Raw genomic sequence first — 20,572 nt, 5'->3', positions numbered from 1 at the left:
TCTGAATTCTCTTTCCACCTTATCCTTACATAGGTTCCCCTACAGCTTACAACTACAATCATGATAAATTACATTTTTATCTTTATCATAGACAACTGTGGTCAAAATAAGATAAGATCCTGTTCTCTGCCATCCATTTCATATTGATAACTTATGTATGACATACTGTCTTATCAGAGTTGTTATGATGAACATTAGTAATTGCCTATAAAACATCCAGCAGACAGAGCAACATTAGCAATGACTTGGAGTCATGTTTCTGGCCACTAGATGAATGTAATATTCAATATTGACTCTGCTTTTAGATTTATTTTGGTAATGTAAGGTAAAGACAGGAATGAAGAAGTTTGCCACCAACACTGAAAAGCACATCTGTCACATGCCAGTCTGGATGGCATGAACCATATCTCATGGAATAGTCTACAATGACATGCATTATACACACGTGTGGGGGGCATTTCCAACGTGATTATATATGTAATACTGCTGCTCATATGTAAAATTGCGACATGCTGACTTCATAGGCTCAAGATAGAGTTCGATTTTTGTTAGAGAAACCCTAGCAAGCATATAGAAAGCACAAGTTGTTGTTTTTATATGAACCACAAAAGGTTGCAGTTGCAACCCATCCTCCTCCTGTAGCCTAATTGGTCAACCCCCCCCCCCCCCCCCAGAAGTTTTCACGGCCAATATGAGCCTCACTTCGCTGCAGTCGGCGGCGCAGCTCGGTCTGCTGCCTCGCTGCACCCGAACGCACATTCACGGTGCTGCCCGGAGAATTAGTAATGTTTTTTATTTGGAACATTTCCAGGTTTAGCCCGATAGGCGTTGCCTGATACCTACCGTACGAAGTGTACGCCGAATTTCTTCCTTCAGCAGCTTTTGTGAGATGTTCTGCATTTGCCATGGCAAGAGGTCTGTTTCCACTGGGGTTCTTCAAAAAGCCTCTGTACATCCAGGTAAGCTTCTGGGAAATCCCTCATCACTCTGGTGTAGGCTACAGTGCAATTGGGAATCTACCCCTGCTATGTGGATGTAAATCTTTAGGCTATACACTCGGATGTTACCGCTAGATACAGGCAGCGATGAGGCTGATTACTGTTGTAGCCTATACTTATCATTTGACCTTATGCATTTAGATTTTCATGTATTACTGTGGAGCCTTTTCAGACTGAATCATAAAGTCACTTGACGCGCGGCGGATCGACGGGAATAAACCATCCCCTTGATCCCTGTTGCTGTAGCAACCACGTCCATCTAGCTGGTACAGTCACACGTTCAAAAGAGACTGTTTCTCATGCTGCAAAACTTTATTATCATCTTACATTACACACGCCATACACTGTTTCCCTAGTTCTTCTGTGGTTTTCAGCATGCAAGTCACCACTTTGTGGGCTGACGTTTCATGCCATGCAAGTGAATATTAGAAATCATATACCTACTAGGCTGCCCTGGTCATCCTCATCTTGGAGTATGTTGAGGAACATTATGTAACAGTTTGATGTGAGCAAAATTAGGTGAAGTCCTCAGTGGCATTCCTCATAAGTAAAATTACACTTTGCAAAGGGAAGCTCCTCAAGGACATGTGGAGGTCTCAGGAATCCAAATACATGACCCACATTGTTAGGTCATTAACAGAAATGTCAACTTGAGCACATTCCCTGGCTATGGTGAAAATGCCAGCGTGCATCGTCAGACCACCAAACTGCTGACTGAATATTTTCCTAATTGTATGTATCTTGGAGACACTTGGGCACGGCCATTTGAGTCGCTAATTTTGGCCAAACATCGTCTCATCTCAGCTGCTGCCGCGCGCTCCCTGCCTGTGCCCTTGCATGTTAGTGACAAAAACTGTCAAGTGCAGTGAGGAGGAGAAACAGCCAGTCTCAAGGGACCGCCACCAGCATCAGACAGTTTTCTAGGCCACCTCAGCCTTCCAGTGACAACTTAAGAAGTGTCATTCAGTGATCCTTGGAGAGAAGCTATTTCCACTGAAATACAACAACTGACAAGTACTTTAAGCCGGAAATTATGCTCTTGTTCATACGTAGATTCTGTTTGTTTTTTGATATTTAAATTTTACAATCAGGTACATTTATTACAATCAAATACACACGTTTGAATGAGCACAATCTCCTGCACATGCTTATTTTCCCCTTGTTGTGGAAATTAAGTGAGCCAGGTTCAGGTAAGATGAAGATGTTACAGAGACTGATGAAGACTTATACAGCGTTGTTTATTGAGCCAGGCCGAGGAGGTACAGTGTGAACACTGCTAACACCAAATCTGAATATTTATCCTTCCTAGAAGTACAGAGATTCACTACGGTACAAATAAGGTTATTGTTTCTATAGGCAACACTTCCTAAACAGAGCCAGTCAGTCAGTCTGTAATGAAACAAAGTAAAGATCATTTCAACCTAACAGATATATAATAGTGCATAATTATCAAGGCAGCCGTGTCAGTCAGTCGACCAAGCAGGCAGAGAGGAGAGACGGAGTCTGACCTACTGTTTTGGAGAGTCTCTGGCTGTCACCTTTGCTTTACTTAAGCTCAGCAATTGACCCTAACGTGACCTGGGGACACCTGTTATTGTACACCTAAATTCCTTCACACCTATTACTTCCCTTAACAAGTGATTCAAACATATTTTTGTCTCTTATATCTTCATATCATACTGCAGAGATGCTTCAGTTTAAAGGTACAATACGTAATTCCTGGTCACACGCTCCAAACAAATAGGAGGCAGCATTTCCTCTCCTCCTCCCCCTCAGCCCGGCCACACTGTAAAAGATTCTGCTCCTCTGCTCTTTTCTAATCACATGTAACGTTAGAGCCTCAGCAACCTCACAAATGAAGTGGTTTTATGTCTTTGTGGATTTGTGGGCGTCGCTTCTTCTGCTACAGTGAAGTTCCTGTGTGAGGATCTGCGGGGAGGGGATTCTCTCCTGCCCGTGTGCCTGCTCTGATATAAAATAATATGTGCAAATATGTGTCATTTAAAAAACACAATGACAAGCAGCAGTGAAATTATTTCTAATCATCATAGTGTAGGGGGAGATTTTGTGTGCGCCCGGACGACGACGGTTTCACATTCAGTGTACCTTAGCCAGAGACAGAGAAGATCAAATGGTGGCAGGAGGCAAAAAAGTAGAGGTAGCAGAGGGACGAAAGGTCGGGAAGCATGAGGGAGAGCAGCTCGTGCAGCAGCATTGATTGACACGCCCTCAGGGCAGCTCTACTTCTGCATCCTCTCATGTTGGACTAAGGGCAGACTTCACCCTACAGTGACTTACTATTGCGTCTTGAGGCACAAGTGGTATTACAACACAAGACGGGACAGGGCTAGCTGGTTAGCATGCTAACTTCAGTAGATATCTCTGCAACACAATACATAGCATTTTTGATGTCTGAGCTGTTACTTCTTTGCATTCTATTGATCGTGTTGGGGTTTTTTGGGTTGCGTATTTTAAGCAAAATTTCTGGCCATATCTTATAGTCCTTCAGTCAAGCTTGTGCTGTATGGTGACATCTGGTGAGCTTTCCTCGTTCTGATAACTTTTTGGCAGCAAATAATCAAGCCATGTTTACATCATTACAATTGATCTCATTTCCATTTCTATGGGATGCGAGTCTCATTGTTTGTACAAAATGTCATCAGCAATGGTGGAAAGGAAGGATTTAGAATACTAGTAAAAAATTCCCACAATTTCATTATGGGCTGACTCAGAAGTTCTCTGTAGGTGAGTGCACCGCATCTTTAACTTAAAGTCCAGATCCTAACTAAATTGCATAAACTGCGAATTGTTGACATTTTGTTGGATCCTTTTACAACAGATTCTGCAAAAACACTGGCATGCATTCCACATCACAGACACAGCTGTAGCCGTGTGTAAAGCAACCACACGGTAGATTTGGCACATGACTTGTTGGTTCAGATATGGGAGGGGGCTCCCCTGACAGGAAGCAGCTGTCCCTGCAGAAATAATACATTTCTGCATTAATTGGGTGTATTGTATGTATGTGAGCACCATGCTCTTGATGTTAGATTGTTAGATTTACATCCCCATGACAGAGTGTAATATCCATTATGTGTTAATGCTGCAGTATTGAGTCAGCATGGAAATACATGCTTTGGATGTGTGTGGGGGTGAAGGTGGTGGTGGAAGTGTTTGTGGTGGTGTGGGTAGCCTGCTGTCTGGACTGTGATGAGTCAGATCTTTGTAGTGTCTGTGCAGACAGTGTGGCATCCTTTTTCCTGCAAAGAGTCTGTGACAAGTGGAGAGGCATGCTGGGACTGCAACTGGCCCTTAACTCTCCAGGCTGGTCCTTTACTTTAACATTTTATCTGCACCCCTCTTTATACACATACTGTATTTATGTTTGTTAGTGATATTAGGCAAACTCTTTATAAAGATCTGCTGTCATTCACTCCTCCAGCCCGATCCATCTTTTGTTTCTCTGTTTTCATGTCTTTTTTCCGCTCTACACAGCAGCCCATTAAGCGGCAACCTCTGAGGGATAGCTTTATAACCATACATAATGGATGAATAGTGTGCAGCCTGCAAAAAAACAAGTGTGTGAACAGTATTATGCTGCTCTTGATCAGCTTCAATCTCCTCTCTGCCTCAGTACTTCAGCATCAGGTACCACTTTGTAACCGACTGATTCTTTGTATGACATTTCACAGAACGTTCAGAGTTTGAACCCATGGGCTACCATTAGATGTTGTGGGTGGGTGTAGAGGAAAGTTAAACCAGATCAAGACAGAACATTTCTTTCCACCCACCTCAGCATATGGCCACAGTTCCCAGTCAGTCTCTAATTAATAGCTGTCACAGTAGCCACAATCAATATGGCCTCATTAGCCATGTTTGTGTAACTCTCTCCCTTCACAAACGGTCAATACGTAATCCCACAGATAGAAATGCACTGGCCAGAGATGAAATGAAAGCCATAAACTATTGATTAGAAAAAAGCCAACCATAAATTTCTTTCCCCCGTGGGGTGTTGTTCCATAAGGTTTCGCTGTTGATGCATCTCACCTATGGAAAAAATCACTGGGAGGTAGACGTAGCACTTACTCGTGTGGTCATTGCTGTTAAATGCACTGCGGGCCTGCATGGGCAGATTTGTAAGGAAACCAATCAATGAATAAAGCAGCAGAAATCATATTTAAATAGCAAGGGTTGAATAGCATGTCATTGCTAATTGGATCATTTTCTGTCTGGTGGGTGTAAGATGATTTATATGTACATACAGTAATATAGACATATGTTGATGGGACTTATTTCAGTAACAGCTAAATAAGAAAGTAAGAAAGTTCTAAGTAAGAAAGTTATTGAAAAAGTATTGAGGAGACTGTAAAGTGCAATCAAGACCAGAAACCACAAAGGAAGCGTGAGCAGATCAGAATCAAAGATGTGAGTGGTAATCATGACTTTCACAGGATTTTAGTGAGTAGGAAGTAGTGAGATTGTTAGCTAAAATCCCCAGTGCAACTTTTTAAGTGTCTTTAAGTGTTGTTTCAATGCTTATACGCCGCCAGAATACAATTTCAGAGGAGAAATACAAAACCCCTTTATTATATTTTTAATTCATGTAATCTTAATGTAAAGCTACACTGATATAAAATATTTTTACATTAAGAATTGATCAAATCACTATATGAAATGTGAAAGCAGTCACTCATAGCGATTAACCCACAGAGAATTATTACCCGACATTGCAGTTCCTCTCAGCTCTATGGAGCGTTTAACGTCTTTCAGCTCACTGTTTTGATTTTATGGCCCGTAAGTTATTCACTCAACTGCGTTTTTTAGCCGGCAGCTGTTTTCAGCAGAATAGGCTCTGGTTAAACCACTTTAAGCTCCTGCCCAGCACCAAACGACAAAGTCAGCTACGAGCTGGTAAGCTAAAGAGCCAGATATTTAACTCACAATTTGGAAGCAACAAAAAGGAGAGTTAAAAGGAGAGTGAATATTTGACCTACATTTACCCATTGACATGATTGCTACAATTCTCAGAAATAAATAAAAAAACCTGACTTCCTGGTAGCTTCTGTCCTTGTGGCAATGGCAGATATAATCTGTCCTCGCTCCTCAAAACTAGAAGATAATATAGACTAAAATGCAATTAAAGGCCACTGCATGGAGAGAAATTAGATTTGAGTGAAATATATAGGTTGTCTGAAAGCTTGAATTCTGCATTATCTGTGGTGTCAAAAGACGAAAATGGATGAAAGATCCATTTAGAGGCCGATACAAATGACGAATACACATGTAATCCATTTCTTAATACTGAAAGTGAACCTCACATGTTGTGCTTCTAAGTTTTCTTTTTCATGAGGTTGACTGTATGGGAAAAGAGCTATTTTCTGTTAAACTGTAAAGGTTGGACTTAACGGCCCCAGAGGAAGATGGAGTGCAGAGTTCCAGAGAGAGAGAGAGAGAGAGAGAGAGAGAAAGTGAGTAGAGATGGAGAGACTTATGGCAATAAAGAAAATTGGAACTGAAAGGGGAAGAGGGTGGAAGCAGGGCGAGTCCATCACTGTCAAACACTGAGTGCAAAAATCACTAATAGATGGGAATGCGGGTCTGCTAAAAAGTCTGTTATTTTTCACTAATGTTCTCCAGTTGGAGCAATGCCATTATGGATCCAAGCAGACTGTATTTATCAGCTGGGGAATTAGAAAGAAAAGAAAAGGACAACGTAATGAGTCTGGAGTCGCTCTAAATGTCCCACTGTTGTTATGCTGAACCACGACTACATTTACTGTTAATTACTGAGCACCTATTTAGAAGCTGTTGCATGTACTCAGGTCAAATGGCTTTGTCAACATAAATGAACATATTGCTGTATTTACTATCACATTTGTAACCATTATCTCTTTTTTTATATATATATTTTCTTTAAGGTTGACAGACCACATGCTGAGCACATAACATTAATAATGATCCAAAGATTTTAGCCAAAGTGATCCACAGAAGTAAGAGAAGTGCCACTGTTTCCAGGTAGTCTAGGCATCCCGCCTTTCAGATGACACTGAATGTTCAGGTACTATCTCCTTTGATGCGATACAGTAAAGCTCTGATAAAATCAATAAGACTCTGCACAACACCAGACAGACACAGCGACTAGCTGGTGAGCAGAGGATTAATATATATTTTTCTCAGAGGTTGGTGGATTGACTCTACAGTTGCACTGTGTCTATTGGATGTCTAAATAAGCAACTTTATATGGTGATAATGTGCCAATGTTAGTGCTATTGGGGTGATTTTACCTCAAAGGTGTGAGAGACAACAGATTTTGTACTTTGTCCCCCCCCCCCCAGTCTGCGTCCCCAGACTTAATACTGCTTCTAAGAATCGTCAGGTTAACTCAAGGGTCACTGCTTTGCTAGAAAAAAAACTAAACAAATTTCACTGTAATGTTTCCAACAGGCCAGATTTTCCTACCTACATATGAAGTACCTGTTCTTTTCCTGGCTGGCAGTGTTGGTGGGGAGCTGGATCGTGTATGTAGAGTACTCATCCTACACAGAGCTGTGTCGTGGGCACGACTGCAAAAATTCAATAGTGAGTAATTTATTTCTCACATCACAAGAATCAGACATCCTTCGCATTCCAGTTCACCGATATTTCCATTGTATTTTTCAGTGCGACAAGTACAGACAGGGAGTCATTGACGGCTCGGCCTGCAGCAGCCTGTGTGAGAAAGACACGCTTTACCTGGGGAAGTGCTTCACTGCCAAGCCCAACAGCCAGGTCAGTCTGTTTTTAAATCCAACACCCCTCTCCACCCTGCTTGGTATTAATCAAGCTGCACCTCAGGCCTTCTCTTTTTTTATTTTAGGTGTACTCTGGCAGCTGGGGAGACCTGGAAGGAGTCATTAAGTGCCAGATGGACGAGACGCCTCACTATGATTTGGGCAGTGAGATGGAGCCCAGGAAGGAGGCTGCGGCCTTCAACAAGCCCACCAAGGGGACCTCTGTGGAGAAGTTCAGGGAGATGATCCAAAACCACCTAAAGGTCATGAAGCCTCATTAAACACCAGATCAACTGAACCAGAGACTGAACCTTGCTTCGTCTTAAAACCTTTTTCTTTCTTTACAGGCTAAAGTAGGAGATCAGGCCAACCTTGCAGACCTGGCAACCCAAGTACTGTCTATAACAGATGCCAATAAGGACGGTCACATCTCTCTGCCCGAGGCTCGCTCCACGTGGGCCCTGTTGCAGCTCAATGAATTCCTGTTGGCATTAGTCCTGCAAGACAGAGGGCACACGCCAAAGTTACTGGGCTTCTGCGGAGACCTGTATGTGATGGAGAAGGTGCCATATTCTCCGCTGTACGGCATCAGCCTACCCTGGATCATCGAGGTGTGGATTCCTGCCGGTCTGCGCCGCAGCATGGACCAGTGGTTCACCCCCTCCTGGCCACACAAGGCCAAGATCTCCATCGGACTGCTGGAACTGGTCGAGGACGTTTTCCACGGCACTTTTGGCAGCTTCCTCATGTGCGACGTGAGTGCCATCAGTTTTGGCTACAACGATCGCCATGACCTGAAGGTGATGGACGCACGGTACATTGTCCCTGAAGCCATCTTCCAAGAAGGCATTAGGCAGCAGCGGTGCGATGTGGACGAGGATTGTCTCTACGGAGTGGACTGCCTCACTTCCTGTGACATCACCAAGCACCGCTGCACACCCGAGGTCACCAGGCCAAACTTAGCCAAAGCCTGCGAAGCGCTCAAGGACTACATTCTGAGAGGTGCCCCGTCTGATGTGAGGGAGGAGCTCGAGAAGCAGCTGTACGCTTGCATTGCACTGAAAGGTTCAGCAGAACAGATGGAAATTGAGCACTCTCTAATTCTGAACAATCTCAAGACTTTGCTATGGAAGAAGATCTCTCATACCAAAGACTCCTAATAAATAAGCACTAATAAACACAGAGGCACAAAGACCGAATCCTGTCCCCTCAAGTTTTTAAATACTTGTCACTGAATGTCCTTCATATTTAATCATGTAATAAATAAACATAATGGAGCAAAATGGAAAGTACAAGTTTTTGAAACCATAATAACAAATCAATAAATGATATGCCTAAATACTGAGTGCTTGCTTAACCTTTTGCAGTGCACTGTCTAGTAGTTTGTTAGCAATTTTTTTTTTTTTTTATTCACCCTTCATCAGAACATAGACCAGGTACTTCACACACGCAACTCACTTAAGACAAATGACTGTATGTTTGCAACTACCAAATCAGCCTGTAAACCATGATGCCATCGAGTGGCCAGTGAGTGACCAGCTATCCTATGACAATAAAATCCCCAAGGGGTTTATAAGAAGCCCCTCACACTGCCAATACAGGATACATTAAGTGCAATTATGACAAAGTACACGAGGACGTGATTCTTTTCGATAGATTTATTTCAACAAAATTTGTCATTTGGAACGGAGCAGACCAACACCTCAATCTGACGCCTCCTGCTCCTGAGCCCGGAGGAAGCTCGCCTTCTTCTGGGCGACACGGTCTTTCCTCTGGGCCAGAGAGAGCTTGGCACGGTTCCACCTAGGTCACAAAACGAGCACAATAAGCATTTGTAGTTTTTGAATATCTGCAGAGACTGCTAAGACTGCTTCAAAACAGACAGGCTGTGTTTTTCTTTATTTTTATTTTTTTTTAAGTCTTCTGTAACTTTCAAGTGTCTCAATTACATTCCAAATTGTACCATTGGTAATATGCATGAGTTGCCATATTCCTTGAACAATTAAGCCCAGACTGCAGGAATATAACCCCCACTCGTGAATGTTTTACTCCAGCTTTTAACTGAACATATCTATTCAGAATTAAAAAATGTCTCACCTCTTCTTTTTGACTTCTTTGGGAGGCTTCTTTTCATGCACTGGGTTCTCCCGAATGCTAGCGTGAGCCTTTTTGTACATTTCCTCAATCTGAAAGAAAGATGACCTGTCAAACTCCAGGGTACAATGTATTCTTCACTCACGTTAAGCTGAGCTAAACACTGTTTAAAGCATTCAGTACATGTTTTTTGCAGGTAAAGTCAAGAACCAACTGTCTTTTGAGCTTAGTCATTTTCCTCATCTGATACATGTTATTCAACAAGCCCAATATGCAGTTTCCCATGTTGGACAATTGAAGGCAAATCTTGGAATTCACATGAAATCCTGAACTAGAAGATTTTGATTGGGTAAATGTTCTGCCTTTTATGTAGTGATTAATAAGCCATGACTTACTGTGATTAATCAGTAGATTCGTCAGCCATTGTGTCCATTATTATTAGTCTAAGGACATGTCATGCAATGTAAGGAAATTCTAAACCTGATGAAGGATCAAAACGGCATCAAGACATCTGCAATGAAGCTACCGGGGCCTGATGCATTTAAAAGCAACATTTAAGATCTGCATTCTGTCATTGGGATTAGGGCTGCAGCTAAGGAATATTTTAGTATTCGAAGCTTCGATAGATTGACGATTCATCGATGCGTCGTTTAAGAAGTACTTTTGCTTGGCGGCGGTGGCAAAACACAAGAGCAAGTCTCAAAACAGCACAAATTGCCAGGGGGCTTGGGTGCCAGAAACCCGAAGGCTGGTGTGTACAGCGTCAGAGAGTGGAAATTTAACTATACATGAAGAGGACTTGCCGAATCAGGGGCGACTCCATTCTTGATGAAGCGGGAGAACTGCTTCTTGTAAGCGTCCTCATCCTCCTCCATCAGGTAGCTCATGTACTCCGACACGTTGATGCCCATGATGTGCTTGCGGTGGACCTCAGCGTTGAACTCCTTGCTCTCCGGATCATACCCAGGGAAGCGCTTGGTGCTGGGGAAAGAAAGTTCCAAGCACAATTAATTGAAGGCACAATGAACACAGCATTGCATTATGGTAGCGTACAATTTGTATTAGGCCCATTTATACCTGTATTACTACAACTCACACTTTCTGCATTCACATTAGGTATTAATTGTTCTAGTCAGATGTGTAGAAAGTAGTCTAGTTTTCTCCTGAAGGAATCAGCCTTCATGAGAAAACTAGACTACCTACACATAAACAACAACTTCTATTTAAATAGCGCCTTTCACAAGAACCAAGGTTGCTTTACACATAATTGCAGAGAGAATAAAAAAAAGTCACATGGCCAAGGAGATCCACTACACAGCAAGTGAAATGCATGATTTATCAATGCTGGGTGGAAACAGGGTATTAGATCTACTGGGAACTGAACCTGCTATATGGATCTTTTGTAACCAAACTGACATTTCAGTTCACTTGATACCCAGAAACAATGGTGTTTTATTTTTTTTACACTATACATCCTCATAAGGTTTACTCTCTGAATGTCTCAGTATTCTCGGTACTGCCAGTATACAATTAAGATCTGTGTACGCCAGTGTGTGTTTAAGTGCTTTAGATATTGCATGCACTGTATTTTTTTAATGTGACTAAACTTAGGTCATATTATGCTCCTTTATTGAGTTCTATATCTTTTAAGTGCATGTATTAGGTTTGTAAAGTGAAAAAGCCTTAAGTCCAGCCCAAAGGGAGTTCCCATCTCCCACAGAAAACTCCTCCTTTTCCTTTTGTTCTGTGACATCACAGCAAAATGCGCGTCGTAAGGCTCGCCAAGCGGCTAGTCCGACACTCCCTCAAAAACACTCCGCCTGCTGCCTCTCCTCTCCCTTCCAAACACTAGCTACCCTCCAGGCAGTCAGTGGACATAAAGTTGTTCCTGTGATGTAGAGACAGAGCTCAGTTAAAACTTTATGGATGAAAGATACTTTTGTTGCAGATTAATAACTCACCACTCTGAAACTCTTGCTCCAGTCCATGTTGCTAAGCTGGTATGGGGAACAACCAACGCCATGTTTACCGGCTTCTCATGACCCGCCCTGCTCTGCTTCTGATTGGCTAGTAGTCCTCAACTAGGAACTGCACATGTGCAACTCCCAAAATAGATCTTGCAGAGGTAAGATGCATCACTCCATAGCTAAAATGAAGCCTTCGACGCAGGGTGAAAAGAGGAGCTGCAGCAATGTGCAGTATGACAAACTATTTTGAACCTGAAAATAAACATAATAACCTATTTAATAGCCACTGCTAGAAGACCAGACAGGAAGCCTGAGGCAAGTAAAATGCCCCGACGGGCTAGTAAATCTAGCAACTCACTTAAAAAAAAATAAAATAAAAGGTTAAACCCATTGTTTCGTTCCTGAGTTGATGAAGTTGATAAGGAGTGAGTCTGAGTCATCTTGCTTCCCTCTCACCCCTGTTAAGAGTTGCACATATACTGATCAGGCATTTGTGAGAAAATGGAGGGTAAGGACAATTTATGAGCTGAACATTTTTTTTTTAACACTTTTTTCCCCTCCCCAAAGGTAAATGTAATTAAATCATTCCCATCCCTAATAACAATGCCTGTTTTTTTTACTTGAAATGGTCAAAGTCTGACTGGTATTGCCTTAACAGTGGTCAGAAGGACGGTGTAGAGGAAGGCTGGATGACACATCCCATTCAGATAGACTTTTGCTGTGGTTTCAGCATCATTGCTGTCTGGATCAGGTATAAGCTAATGGACTACTGATTTTAAGCATTTACCGAGAGTACTTTATGGCCAATATTTAGATAGTGTACAAAACAATTAAAAATCAGTGCAGTAAATCAGTGCACTTAAAGCAGTTGACAAACGAGATGAAACTAACTTTAGCTCAACAACAAAACAGTCTCAGCACATGCCTTGAATTATATTCACATCACTTTGACAGATGGAGTGAATTTTACAGTTTCACTCCAAAGTTGCATTCACCACGCTACAAAAACTCGCGGTCTCAGCATTTCCGCGCTCGGTCATGACAGGTTGACTGCACACTGAAACTTAAGAGCTTTTTAAAGATAGCCTGCATAAAAAGGCTAATTACACCACAGGTGTCACTAACATTAACGCTGCAACCGTAAAGTGTCCTAAATGAAATCCAACCATCAATGTTCAGTCTTTCCGATACATTGATTTGTGGCGGCCTCCTCTTCTACACATTCTGAATCAAAACATGATCATGCACTGGAGGAAGGATTTCTGCCGGCTTTTCCCTGCAGAGACGATTCCCGAATCAATCCGTAGATGAATGGTTGGCATCATAAACACTACTCCACAACTTTGTCCAAAACTAATCTATTCAAGTTCACTCTAATAAGTTAGTCCATCTGTTCTTAACACAATGCAGCAGACTCAGTCAAATTAGTTAATAGTAAGCATGTAAGGAGCCTCTAATGTAATGTTAGGATTCTGCCCCTCCGCCCCGAAAAACATCTCACCAGAAGAACAAAGCCCCCCTCCCTCCCCCCCTCACACATTGCCAAGCACAGCATTCAATCTAATCCAACATGTGGGACAGGTTACCTGTGTGGGATGGACAGGCCTCCATCCACAGCTCCCTTCAGAGCACCGAACACCTTGTTGCCTGTGGTGGTTCTAGCAAGCCCAGCGTCCAGGTAGCAGGTGAAAGCGCCCGGCTGACCATCAATGCTCTCCACATTGAACTCATCGCCGGTCACCTCCACCTGGCCTTCGTAAACTTTATCCAGGCCAAACTTGTTCAGCAGCTGAGGACAGACAAAAATAAATAAATAAAAAGGGTCAAGAGCTACATCTTGTTCAGGAACAAACTAGTTTTAGTTAATTCCCACAAGTTCACCTATGCAAACATTCTTATATTTTTCCTGTGGCCAATTATTTGATATCCCAATGACCCAGTAACAGCTGAGAAGTTATCTTGAAAAGGTTTACATGGATTTAAGAACAGGGGCCTTTGCAATTAACTGAATCTCTTCATACCCAGGAAGTTAAGATTTGAGCTCAATATGAGACTGGGCATGCAAGTATGTACAACCAAGTTCATACGTACTCTGCGGGCCAGCAGCAGACCAGTGCAGTAGGCTGCTGCGTAGTTCGTCAAGCCCACGGAGACCCCGTATTTTGGCAGCTCGTGTGAGTAGGCCGCACACACGATCATATCACCCTCGATCTTGGCATAGGCGATCTGCGACACAATCACAAGTTATCATGGAATTACAGCACATTCACAACAAAAATCATGCCTGACTTCGTTTCTATTACTTGCATACATTGTAAGGGAGTCCTGACTGGTGTTTGTTGCCGCATGCCATGATGTGACCAAAACATCCAGCAATAACTGGAGTACTCCACATGTTGATTTGACCATTTATTTTGGATTTTAAGTTTGTCAGAAAAGGCTTTTTACAATTTATTTTTCCTTGAAATACCTCAATGAGGTTGATTTTAAGAGTGCATATAAACATCCCTGTCCATTCAAACATGCTGACAGGTAAAAAAAAAACAGAGCCCTGTCCCCCTTTGAACGAAAACAGGGTTATCTAAGTGCGTGCTCACCTGGCAGACGATGTCCCTGTTAGAGAAACGGACAATCATCCGGTACTTGGGTGTGTTGTACTTGTTCTTGTCTTGTACGACCAGGCGCTTGCGAGCAAAGAAGTCAGTCTTTCCCTCTGGAAGTAAAACACTTTTCAATTACATACAAATGATACTCAGAATTCCCCAAACATTAGGAGTATGCCGGCTGTCACAGGGAGTCTTACCTCTCCTCCTCCTGAACTTGACCTGGTACCTCTTGAAGTAGGCCTTGTTCTTCACCACTTTAACAAAACCCTGCAAGAGGACATGCACTGGCTTACAATCAAGGACTAAACACTCCAAGTACCATAAGAACTCCACGTTAGTTAGTTAATTAGTACTGTGTCCACAGTAGTTGGGCTGTCACTGTCATCGGGTAACGTTAGAGCCGGCTAACATTAGCAAGCTGACCCAATGGAAGTGAACGAGAAGAGTTAGCACAACTGCTTCGCAGTAAACGAGCTGATGTTGAACTGTATAAAACGGAAATTCAGGGGATGTGAACTAAAGAACTCACTGTTGACACCCTAGTGAAAATATCACAGGAATCTAATCTACAGACAGAAGGAAGTAGGGGGTTTGTGAAGGTAGCCATTAGGCCACGTTTAAGCAGACCCGAGTAAGCGTTAGCAGGACTTAATCTAACTACATCTGAGCATCAGCAACATGTTTTTAAACATCTGACTCCACACAGCACAACATGTATGTCTAATGTATGCATGTAGGAACATATTGGGACGAATTACAAACCATTTTAGCAGTCTTTTTGTCTCCTTATGAAGGAGCCCGGAGCCAAAGACTGGGGCTTGACTCCGCTGCACTGGGAAAAAGGAAGATTGCAGTGCGCATGCTCTGCTATGTACCGTGTCACAGGATGAGCCGCAGCGGCGCCATGCTGCAGAGGATTCACCACTCTGCCACCTATCGAGCTGGGGCGGCCATTTACACACATAATGGCACTTCCTATGTCTTATTATGTGTTTTTGCCATTCAGTTACATTTGCCTATTTCATTAAAACGACCGAATCTTCAACTCATTTAGGACATGTAGCCAATTCAGCAAGTGTTTTACAGATAGAAACCAAAAGAGAGCTTCAAAGCGATGTGAGTGCAGAAATTCTTCCCACAGATGCTGCTACTTGACACCAAAAACAAATATAAATACACTTAGGTTATTTATCTTATTTGGCCCCATTGTGTGCGCATATATATAAACATCCAACGAAGGTTAAAATCAAGGGCAACTGGACTTGGTTGAAGATACTGGAAGACGTTTCGTCCCTCATCCAAAGGACTTCTTCAGTTCTGACTGACTGGCAGGGAAACTCAGCTATTTAACCTCAGTGGGGTCGTTATCCCGGGTCATCGATACCGCTGGTTCGCTAGTGTTCCTGGTTGCTGTGATGACAGTCGTTAAGACTACCTGTGGCCAAGACTGAACGACCATCGTTGGTATCTTCACCTGAGGCCAATAGGTTACGTTTGTTGAGTTTCCTGGGAAGTGATGAAAGGACAGCATTGTAAGTGGGGGATAAGTGGTGGCGTAGACCCCCTCCCCTGTTCAATGACGGCTTCTCAACCCTGGTGTAGATGGCTTCCTTGACACCTCTTTCAAACCATCCATCTTCTCTGTCTAAAATGTGCACATCTATTATCTGACTAATGCAGCAAACTAAATACCTGACATTGTTACAAAAATTTTATAAAAATTAAACATTGCATAAGTCATTGATTTACAATATTTTCTATACAAATAGCCCACTATACATGGAGCTTTTAAAGGGATAGTTACTATGGTATAAACAACATGACAAAAGCTCTGATGGTTAACAAATCATATGGTTTCACAACATCTGTATAATCATATCACCCAACCCTAATTTAGTGCTTTCTTTGCTTGTTTCCCTTTCTTTAAAACTCCTTGTAACACTCTTCCAAGAAAGAAAGTGCACTCTCAGGAATTGATTATAAATGCATATAGTTTAGTTGCCAGGTATTTCTTTGATGGGACCCTAATTTGAAAAAGCAAAAAGAAAATTCTAGGCAGGATGTACAGTGGGTACGGAAAGTATTCAGACCCCTTTAAATTTTTCACTCTTTGTTTCATTGCAGCCATTTTCCAAAAATCAAAAAAGTTCATTTTATTTCTCAGTAATGTACACTCAGCACCCCATCTTGACAGAAAAAAAAACAGAAATGTAGAAATTTTAGCAAATTTATTAAAAAAGAAAAACTGAAATATCACATGGTCATAAGTATTCAGACCCTTTGCTCAGTATTTAGTAGAAGCACCCTTTTGATCTAATACAGCCATGAGTCGTTTTGGGAAAGATGCAACAAGTTTTTCACATCTGGATTTGGGTATCCTCTGCCATTCCTCCTTGCAGATCCTCTGCAGTTCTGTCAGGTTGGATGGTAAACGTTGGTGGACAGCCATTTTCAGGTCTCTCCAGAGATGCTCAATTGGGTTTAAGTCAGGGCTCTGGCTGGGCCATTCAGGAACAGCCACGGAGTTGTTGTGAAGCCACTCCTTCGTTATTTTAGCGGTGTGCTTAGGGTCATTGTCTTGTTGGAAGGTAAACCTTCGGCCCAGTCTGAGGTCCAGAGCACTCTGGAAAAGGTTTTCGTCCAGGATATCCCTGTACTTGGCCGCATTCATCTTTCCCTCGATTGCAACCAGTCGTCCTGTCCCTGCAGCTGAAAAACACCCCCACAGCATGATGCTGCCACCACCATGCTTCACTGTTGAGACTGTATTGGACAGGTGATGAGCAGTGCCTGGTGTTCTCCACACATACCGCTTAGAATTAAGGCCAAAAAGTTCTATCTTGGTCTCATCAGACCAGAGGATCTTATTTATCACCATCTTGGAGTCCTTCAGGTGTTTTTTAGCAAACTCCATGCGGGCTTTCATGTGTCTTGCACTGAGGAGAGGCTTCCGTCGGGCCACTCTGCCATAAAGCCCCGACTGGTGGATTGCTGCAGTGATGGTTGACTTACTACAACTTTCTCCCATCTCCCGACTGCATCTCTGGAGCTCAGCCACAGTGACCTTTGGGTTCTTCTTTACCTCTCTCACCAAGGCTCTTCTCCCCCGATAGCTCAGTTTGGCCGGACGGCCAGCTCTAGGAAGGGTTCTGGTCGTCCCAAACGTCTTCCATTAGAGGATTATGGAGGCCACTGTGCTCTTAGGAACCTTAAGTGCAGCAGAATTTTTTTGTAACCTTGGCCAGATCTGTGCCTTGCCACAATTCTGTCTCTGAGCTCTTCAGGCAGTTCCTTTGACCTCATGATTCTCATTTGCTCTGACATGCACTGTGAGCTGTAAGGTCTTATATAGACAGGTGTGTGGCTTTCCTAATCAAGTCCAATCAGTATAATCAAACACAGCTGGACTCAAATGAAGGTGTAGAACCATCTCAAGGATGATCAGAAGAAATAGACAGCACCTGAGGTAAATATGAGTGTCACGGCAAAGGGTCTGAATACTTTTGACCATGTGATATTTCAGTTTTTCTTTTTTAATAAATTTGCAAAAATTTCTACATTTCTGTTTTTTTCTGTCAAGATGGGGTGCTGAGTGTACATTACTGAGAAATAAAATGAACTTTTTTGATTTTTGGAAAATGGCTGCAATGAAACAAAGAGTGAAAAATTTAAAGGGGTCTGAATACTTTCCGTACCCACTGTATATCCTGCCTAGAATTTTCTTTTTGCTTTTTCAAATTAGGGTCCCATCAAAGAAATACCTACTACGTACCCACTGTATATAATGCCTCTCTCTCCTGTCATTCAGAGTAATCCACAGATATATGTCCACAGTTCTTCTGAAGATAAAATTGTCAATAGCAAGGTCTGTGGATTGTCTTGACATTATGTCTGTAGAGTGAAAGTTTTCCAATATCATTTTTCAATACAGTGTGTACCACAAAGACATTCTAATCACCTCCTTAAGGACGAAAGAAAATAAATAAAAATCTACCACTTCTGGGTTTTTGAAGCCCTTTCAATCTCAATGATACAAACTTAGAAATGCTGTTTGAAATACATACAAGTGGAGATGCATGTATTTCACAACAATAAACATTCATTAGAAGTGAATTATGTAGTTCTGCATCAGAAACAGTAGTTTACCATTAATCAGCAGGAAATGAAAGCTGTATACAGTGGAATGTATCTGGGGATGTGGTTATGACTGCATACAATACCAACGTAATCATACTTTAGTAATAAAGAGTCAAGTTTATATCTGAGAGATTTCTTCCCAAAGTAGGCTACCCCATTGCTGAGATTTACTAACCAACCATGTGTTCATAGCTATCTAATTATTCACGTCAGACTGAGATTTGATTGTTGTGACAGTGTATCAGATTCAGTGGCCTACAGTCTCTGTGGTTTCCCCAGCCCAGCCTACGTCAGCTGCTTTTCAGCTACTTCTGTGAGCAGAGGAGTGTCTAACAAAAGATATGCGTCACTGTTCCAATGTAAAACCTGAAAAGTAGGTTTTATTGGTGTTTGGTATGTGAATCAAGGCACAACTGCTTAGTGACATTTTCATCCGAGCACTTTTGCTCTGATGTGGTTACTTCATTATGAGTTTCTATTGACTGCTCTCACTCAATGAAAGCCGGCTCTGTGAACCTGTAAAAGGTAGCAAAACTGCTTTTAGATTATAGATAATTTAACCTTGTTTTTTGTTAGAATTTCTTTAGGTTTATAGGTTTATTTTGTGATGACTTATTGACCAAACGACTAAGAACAGAGTTTTCAGAAATGGATTAATGGCATTTTTCTGAATCTACTATCATGACTGCATGCCTAAACTGAAAGAGCACTGAGACAACTGTGGATGAACCTCCAGTCTGCCCAAACGGAAATATTTTTTCTCTCAGCAATGAACTTCAGGTAAGTTACTGCAGATCAGATACTGATTAGATAACCATGACACATTTAAAGCTACAGGAGGCTTGAGATTCTTTTCTTTAACTTAAACACTAATAATGTGCTGGACTGAAACACAACAAGAGGGTACGTTGTAAGAACTTCACTGTTACTTGACTTATCAATGTTTCAGATGAAGATGGGATGAGTTTATATCAGAGTGAGGTGGTATGTAATCATATACATGGTGAATGAATGACACTAATTTGTTGACTAATCTGTTTTCTGAACACGTTTGTTTTTATCGTCTACCCATATTGCTGCCAAATTTTAGAGTTGAATAAACAGATTGAGGTAATTAAGATTTTGAAATTAACTTTAATAATTCCTAATTGCCCTTTACATGTACATGGTATTTGACAATAAGATATCATGTTCCTGAAAATGTTATACACATTTTGACATTGGTGACAGTTTCAATTTCCTCTCAGTGTACTAATGCAAATCACTAGACACACAGTTTTATAAATACAATGTGAAATGTCTGAATAGGCAAAGCTGTTATGATACTTTTGAATAGGCCAACCTGCATCCATAAAGCTTAGAAAACATATAATGTTCCATGGTGACAAGCCAGCAGGTAAATAGGTCACTTTAGTGTTGTTTGTACAACTTGGTATCTGAGCTGTAGAAATGTCCATTTCAAGCCAGTAGTGTAAGTGAGGCAGTGTAGGTGAATATTGTTCTGATCAGTGCAAAGAACTGGTGCTAGAGCCTTCAAGATGTGCTGTGGCCATAACTGAAATAAATGTCATAAATGGGACATGCTGATCTGACCCCCTGACAACAACAATGAAATATGACAGGCACTGCTTGTCATATATCCAAGGATGGAAAGTGCTCTTGTTGCGGCAACTGAGTAGGTTTTTCATGCGTTTGTTTAAATTAATCTGTTCTGACTATACTACATTTTTGATACAGTAACAGTGCACCACATTGGCCCTGCCACGTTTAAGTGTTTTTAGGGTGATTGTTTTTGCTACACAAATAATTTGAGATAAAAGTAATTGTACTTCGAAACCTACTTGAGAAGTATATTGCACTTCTCCTGTCACCCTCAATCACAAAAAATACAGTATTTCCTCGTTCTGAATGAATGAAAAGAAACAATAAAACAATTTGAATAGCAGATTCTCATCGCGAACACTTAGGGGTGCTGTTGTTTCTGGTTTGAGTTGAGGGCG

General features: G+C 41.8%; 3 protein-coding genes across 3 annotated transcripts in view; 2 read left to right on the top strand and 1 right to left on the bottom strand.

Annotated features, from left to right (window-relative positions):
- The first annotated feature begins 703 nt into the window (after positions 1 to 703).
- LOC119901211 (divergent protein kinase domain 1A-like) lies at positions 704 to 9,563 on the top strand. The gene is made up of 5 exons (XM_038716777.1): positions 704 to 959; positions 7,443 to 7,577; positions 7,659 to 7,766; positions 7,855 to 8,031; positions 8,116 to 9,563. The coding sequence occupies exons 1-5, from the start codon at positions 906 to 908 to the stop codon at positions 8,926 to 8,928; spliced, it is 1,287 nt and encodes a 428-aa protein (XP_038572705.1). The 5' UTR covers positions 704 to 905; the 3' UTR covers positions 8,929 to 9,563.
- Positions 9,409 to 15,319, bottom strand: LOC119901212 (60S ribosomal protein L5). The gene is made up of 8 exons (XM_038716778.1): positions 15,198 to 15,319; positions 14,633 to 14,702; positions 14,427 to 14,542; positions 13,921 to 14,055; positions 13,416 to 13,618; positions 10,666 to 10,843; positions 9,866 to 9,954; positions 9,409 to 9,571 (listed from the first exon to the last, which is right to left on the bottom strand). The coding sequence occupies exons 1-8, from the start codon at positions 15,198 to 15,200 to the stop codon at positions 9,472 to 9,474; spliced, it is 894 nt and encodes a 297-aa protein (XP_038572706.1). The 5' UTR covers positions 15,201 to 15,319; the 3' UTR covers positions 9,409 to 9,471.
- Positions 15,320 to 19,025: 3,706 nt separating this feature from the next.
- The window catches only part of evi5b (ecotropic viral integration site 5b), a 32,150-nt gene continuing 30,603 nt past the window's right edge, over positions 19,026 to 20,572 (top strand). The window contains exon 1 of the mRNA XM_038716771.1: positions 19,026 to 19,352. The gene's annotated coding sequence lies outside the window, so the exon portion shown is untranslated. The remainder of the gene's footprint in view (positions 19,353 to 20,572) is intronic.

This window comes from Micropterus salmoides, unplaced genomic scaffold (genome assembly GCF_014851395.1).
Source record: "Micropterus salmoides isolate LMB-PRFRI ecotype aquatic unplaced genomic scaffold, ASM1485139v1 Ms_hic_scaffold_13, whole genome shotgun sequence".
In the NCBI taxonomy this organism is placed as follows: Eukaryota; Metazoa; Chordata; class Actinopteri; order Centrarchiformes; family Centrarchidae; genus Micropterus; species Micropterus salmoides.
The sequence above is the reverse complement of the archived record's forward strand: the minus strand, read 5'-3'. Positions and strand labels throughout refer to the sequence as shown.